The sequence below is a fragment of the Clarias gariepinus genome, chromosome 2, assembly GCF_024256425.1.
Source record: "Clarias gariepinus isolate MV-2021 ecotype Netherlands chromosome 2, CGAR_prim_01v2, whole genome shotgun sequence".
NCBI lineage: Eukaryota > Metazoa > Chordata > Actinopteri > Siluriformes > Clariidae > Clarias > Clarias gariepinus.
Genome location: NC_071101.1, coordinates 25,025,616 through 25,032,500, shown reverse-complemented (window position 1 = coordinate 25,032,500; position 6,885 = coordinate 25,025,616). Strand labels below are relative to the sequence as shown.

Genomic DNA, 6,885 nt, shown 5'->3' with positions numbered 1-6,885 from the left:
CCCAAACTAAACCAGGCTAAACAAACATGGCCTAAAATACCCAGAAATAAACAAGTATGAATTTGGGACAAACTGAAATGTTGGACAGTGATATAGTAAAAGTAAACTGAGGCCCATGTGTTATTTGTTTAATATAAAGTATATATAACAAGGTGTGCAGTAATGTCTTGGACTGATTTTTCAATAATTAAGTTATATTTCATACCCGTGTAGTTTGTAATTAAAGTTGAAGATTGTAATTTAATAGATTCTTTTGAAGTTTAAAAACATCAAAATTGTAATGTATCTATAGGCGTAATTTAGGCCTAACTTGTGATTAAATGTATTATTATTATTATTATTATTATTAATAATAATAATAATAATAATAATAATAATAAAAGTGAATACACCTGGGAGAATTTCTGTGCTAAGACCAACATGTTTACAGAGACTCCATCTGTAGGTCCGTCCTTGTGATCTGCTACTCACACTGCAGCAGCCGGGTGTCGATTAGGAGCTCCAGAGTCAGCAGGACCACCACCAGAATAACACACGCCACCAGCAAGCAGTTAAAACCTGCACTCAGCAAACACACCTGCCAAAGAGCTGCCCTCCTCCCGCAACACGGCTTCAGCCAGTTAGACCTGAGAGTCAGAAAAGAGGAGAGAGAGAGAGGGGGGGGGGTAACTCATCATATCTTCTTTAATCTATGTAGATCATTACATTGTAATCTTACAGAATCTAAATTTCATTTACATGCAAATGATGTGAGGGCAAAGGGGGCAAACAGTGTGCAGAAATCAACTACGGGATAGATTTCTGTTCCCTGTACCTGCAGGGGACGTCTGCGCACGAAAAAAATACATACATTCCTACATACAGTCAAGTGCAGACATTTACATTGTCTTAGGACAAAAAAACTGTTACAATGAATTTTTTGTTTTATGATTCTTTTTTTAAACAGCAAATGATAAGATACGATTTAGTGTATGTTTTACGAACATGTTTCTCCAGCATTAAAAGTAATAGACTCACACACACACACACACACACACACACACACACACATTAACCATGCAGATACGCATTACACACACACACACACACACACACACACACACACACACTAAAGTATATTCCAAATTAGTTCCTGAAAAATATGTATATGTCGTTACATAAAAAAAAATGCAATCACTGTGAGACTTCATATGGCACTGATGCAATTTCCTCTGTGATAAATGAGAATAACAAACTTTCTTCTAAACTGCATCTAATTGGTTCTTTCCTCATTTATCTGTAGTGCTCATACATTGTCACATATTTTGTGGGCCCCTGTGCTGAACGGGCTTCTGTATGATTAATTGCTTATGCAGTCGTCGTCATCTCTCTCTCTCTCTCTCTCTGTTTCGCCCTGCCTCCCACCCTCCTTTCCTCACGCCTATAAAGACTGGCTAATTGAATTGCCCCGTTGATGGCCTTTTTCGCTCCTATGCTCTCTGTATTCTTGTCACTCTCCTGTTTCCTCATCCTTTCTCACTCTCACAGTTTCTCTCTCTCCTCTCGCCACCGTCTGCTGCTGTACTGCTGCCATCAGCAATCTCTGTTTTGGCACATTTAATAGAATCGTGGGGATATTCATTATCAGAAACATATGTTATTATCTGCATATTCCTGATCACATGAACAATCTAGACAATCTATTTGCTACAATTTGGCAAAAAAAAAAAAAAAAGCATCCAGGAGCTTCTGGAATCCGTCCAATCTTGATGTCTCTCTTTCGACGAAACACTGACTGTGTCTAAAATAACTTTTTCGTGTGGAGAACAACCATTTGCGTAGTATGTTCCAGTGTGAGCTCCAAGCTTGTACCATACAAGCTGTCCCTTTCCATGGGAGCGGATCTTGATCTTGGCAGGATCGGACTGGCCCATTCGTGAAGCCTGTCTAACCTCATCCTGTGTCCCTGTCCACACACACACACACACACACACACACACACACACACGCACACACACGCACACACACACCATCTGGAAGTCACAGACTCCAACCCTCAAAAGAAGCCAAAAAAGATGATTGCTTAACAGCATGACTTTGCCTACATTTGATTAGCCAGACAAAGCTTACATGCTTCAGTCTTTGCCCTTGCGCTGTGCAAGCGAGAAGGACAGAGAAGACACGAGAGCGGACTGGGTGGCTTAGAGGTGATGCCTGATTAGACCACCTTAGCACTTTGCAGTAATTTGCTCTCGCCAAAGTGCACAATCCGAACCCCTGGATAGTCTGCAGGTTGTTCTCTGATCAGCTGATTCTGCACTGATTCAGTCACTTTTAAAGTACAGCATGGGATTCACAGTATTGCTCCACGTTGCCTGATCCGAGTAGCAGTTTTGCTTAACGAGGCCAAGAATAATAGTTGATTACCCAGCCTGTCCTAAATCTAATGCTTCCAATCCCCTCTTGTCCCTCCAGTCTGGCTCTAGTGTGAGTGAGAATGTGAGCAGGGATTTATAGCAAAATAAAGGATAACAGAAGAGTAAATGTCAGTGTTAAGCAGCAGAGCAGGCAGGCGAGCTGATTTAGCCAGAGAGAGCAGTACCTAAGGAGGATCCCAACAGCACGGCAACACAAACAGGACTGATGGTATTTCAAATAATGTCAAAAGGCTTAAACATAGCTGTGGGTCTGAGAACCACACAGACTAAAACCCAAAGACAGCAGCATCTCACGAGCATAGCTTTTGGTAGGGCATGACATTCAGGTTGCAGCAAATCTTTAGGTTATACATGTGGGACAATACACGACAGCACAAGGTGAATCACAAGTGCCGAAGTTCCAAACAGAAGCAGTGCATCAGGATGAGTCAGGCAGGTCCAGAGGGTGAGCAGAGCCACGGCGGTAAAAATGTGCCAGGATCAGATCAGACTGTAAGAGCTCACATACAGTTACTTGGGTGTGACCTCGCTCCATATATCACGAAGGATTTTTTTTCTCTGTTCAGCAATCGACAGCATGTCTTTCCTCATGAAACTTGGAAAAAAAGGAAGCAATGTGCTAAAGTAAGCCAGTTATTTACACGTGGCCTTCACTTTAACCCCAAGTCTCTATAATTGAAGCAAAAAACCTCAAAGAGTGGATAAAAAAAAAGCATAAAAAGGTATCACACCTGATGAAACAGGCTGAACCCTTAAAGTCAATGGTCTTGCTTGAGAAACAAGAAGAAGGCTGAAGAAATTCCATGTCAAGATATTCACCATGTTTACAGTGTCACTATCACTGATGCTAATCCATAAATGGAATTTATTGAACTTTTTGTAAATCAAGAGAATGGCAGGCTGCACGCCTCTAGATGGATGTACAGACAATGCTCAACAAGAGTAATAATAATTAAAAAATAAAACAGAGATAAAAAAAACAAAGTTTCAGAGCTGAAAAATACGAAAAAAGACCTTTACAAAATTAAACCATCCACATGGTCCATCATAATTTGTACTTTTATTTAGTATCCCATCGTCAACTAAATCATCTGCACAGTCGAGTTCATCATTCACGCGAAATAAAACATGCTATTCTTGGCCTGTCCAGGGTTTCACAGAAGTGAGCAGCACTGTAGGCCATTAAGTGTCTAATTCTGTCAGGAACTATGGTATTGAATTCACTGTCAATGATGACCTTGAAGCTAAAACAGGAGTTCAGAAGCCACACCTGAACTCACTGTCTCAGTCATTGACCTCGTTCACCTACAGCATCGGTGTAAATCAAACTCCACACTAAACACAGGAAATCTGAGAGAGACTTTAGCACAAAAACAGGACAAGACTGAACTCTCAATCACAGTACACACACACACGCGAGCACATACTCACACACAGGCAAAAGTCTGAACAGACCTTTGATCAGTTGATATTGAGAAGTGTCTGATACTTCTGCTCTGTAAGGACTTTGGCTCTAATCTGAGGTGCTGTTAATTTGTGATTTTTAAGGCTGGTAACTCTAAATGAGCTTTTCCCCTGCAGCGGGTGTAAGTTTTGGTTTTGCTTTCATGTGATGGTTTTCATGAGAGACAGTTTCATTATGGTGCTTGATGGGTTTTGAAGACGCACTTGACAATACTTTTCTTACAAGAACTATTCCAGAACAGCTGACCTTCATGTCTTAAAATAACAATTGACTGTCATTGTTGTTGATGTTACTTAATTATCCAATGACATTAAGTGTTATTTTTATAGTTTTTAAAAAAGAAATCCTGTAATTTCCTGTAATAGGGCTGATACTGTATATATTCCAATATACAGTATATAGGAATTAATATAAATTAAAGCTATAATTTTAAGCCTCTTACAATAACTCCTGGTCTAGCCATAGTATTGTGTTACTGTGCAGTTATTCTGCTTTTGAATTGACAGCCATCTACACATCTACACTACTGAAGAAAACATAAGACATAGAGATAACATTACATTATTACTGCATAAAGGGATAAGGGGTTAGTCATTTTTATGTATATACATATATACAGATGCAAATGACATGCATATTTTATTGGAATATAATATCAGGCAAGATTTTCTTTTATTATAACATGTAAAAAGCTGATCTAAAAGTATTAATAGAGATACAATCAAAATTCTATTTCTAAACAATATAACTGTATTGTTTCCTCAAATTAATTTTCCTATTAAATCTTTTCCACATCTGTGTCTTTTTTTTTTTTTTCATTTTCTGAATGTTTATTATCACTGTTGATATCACAGGTATGATATCCATCAATACTACTTTATCTTTTTAAATGCTTCTTTAGATCTTTGGAGGTCAATATTTTTTATTTGTATGTACAAAAGCATATAATGGATATGAAATGTTGCATTGAGATAATTTCATGACACCAAGGAGATACACATTTTTAAACACAATTGCAATGGTCTAAAGTGAAAACTGTGCAAAATAAGATAATAGCAACAGTGCCACATCATTATGGATAAGTAAATAGCCTAATATGAAATAAATGGTGTTTATAAAACACAAAGAAAGGAGTGAAAATGGAATTCTCTGAAAAAAAAAGACCAAACAGGGAAAAGGACAGTCATGTAGGATTCAGGATTAGTGTCTAAATGTATACAGTTAAATAACTCATTTTAACTGGTTCCCTTCCAGCAAAAGCGAAAAAGAATTACATTTAATAGAAGCATTAGAAAAGGGGGTGGGGTGATGGATTAAGGCAAGATAGAAACTTCATTTTTCACAAATGGCCTTAACAGCCTGCTGCAGTATTTATGGGGAGATGAAACTCTGATAAGGGCACAAAGAAGAAGAAAAAAAAGAAGAAGACCAGGAGGCCTGGCAGATCACATTGATTTGGGAATGCCAGGTTCTTCTACCACGTAGATCACAGCTCAGTTATGTGGGGCTGATGGATGAGTCTACATCATATAAAGATATCAGGATTCAGACATCACAGATGGCACAAGTGAAGGAGTGTGACACAGTTTTATAGCAACGTGAGGATACAAGTGGACTTTGTTGTAGAAATGGGACACTGAAAGTTAAATGTGGCTGGTGACCCTGAATCGAAATCAGTATGACGTATAAGCAACTGGGGGTTAAAAAAAAAAAACGTCTGAAGAGACTAAAACATTCATAATGTTGCACTATAAACAGAATCAAAGGACAGCATGAAAACACTAAACATCAGATAATGTGAACTGTACTAAGACATTAGTCAGTATGTTGCGTAAGTGTAAAAAAAAATAGAAACATTATTTTCCAGTCACATATCTTCTGACACACCCAACACACTTCCACAGCATAATAACCATAATAACCCATAATAAGCTTATTTATTGTATACAATGTGCACACACACGCACGCACACACACACACACACACACACACACACACACACACACACACACACACACACGTAACTCTCACCGTCCTCAATGCAACCTCTCAATTCCCAAGCTTCCCTTTGCTCTTTTCTTGCTCTTTTTTACAGTAATTTTCCTCACATTGTTGATTTTTTGGAAAGTTATTAAAGCTGTATGTCTGATAAGAGGAAAAGCTTGGGCTACACTCGGGGAGTTCATAAAGATCAGCATTGTCAGCAGATCCACCGATTTGTTAGAGGACGATTAAATGGCTGCCGAGTCAGAGGGAATCAGAGGAGGCTGGGTGCTAGGTCAATAACTGACATATGTAGTGTGCAGAAAAGACCATCAGTTATATTCCTCTATGGAGCGGGGAAAGGAAATGCAAGCAAGTGAATTTGCTTTGCTGCATTGATACCAATAAAGATAAAAATTCCACTGGCTTAGTGATAAGCTCAGTATTGGGCACTCCCCTGGAGTGTTTCGAGCTGGTAGTTAAGAGAAGCATGCTACACAACCATCATGGAGAACTCCTCACATCCCCTCTACAACCTACTAGCTAAATAGCAGAGCACTTTCAGTAAGAGAATGCTTCATCTTCGCTGTGCACACAGATGATTTGCAGATAACACATCACATAAACAAGATACACATACAAACAAGATCAACTAGTGCTTCAAGGTTCCATTTGCTGAAGTGTATAGCCTGGAGATTTAAACAGTGTCATTACTGATAAATGGGCCTAAATCATTGGTTTCCATGTTTATACACACTGACCTGATGATCAGCTTTTGGTAACATTTATTCACCTCCAGTAACTGCTTTATCCTGGTTATGTTCATGAGTCATACATTTTTAAAGGTCCGGAGTCCCTTCCAGTTTTTGGAAGATGGGCTGAAAATCGAGAACCCAGAAGAGCCTACGTGGCCATGGGGACAACATAACGATCTCCACACAGACAGTAACAGTCTGTCCATAATTGACTTGTTAAAGCCTGGAGCCGCAGCAGCAACACTTCCTGCTGTACCAGCACAC

At 39.0% G+C, this 6,885-nt stretch overlaps 1 protein-coding gene across 2 annotated transcripts in view; it reads right to left on the bottom strand.

Annotated features, from left to right (window-relative positions):
• tmem266 (transmembrane protein 266) overlaps nt 1–6,885 on the bottom strand; it is a 47,645-nt gene that overhangs the window by 14,947 nt on the left and 25,813 nt on the right. For both annotated transcript variants that reach the window (XM_053487716.1, XM_053487707.1), the window contains exon 4: nt 472–626. In XM_053487716.1, coding sequence (XP_053343691.1) covers nt 472–626 — 155 coding nt within the window. The remainder of the gene's footprint in view (nt 1–471; nt 627–6,885) is intronic.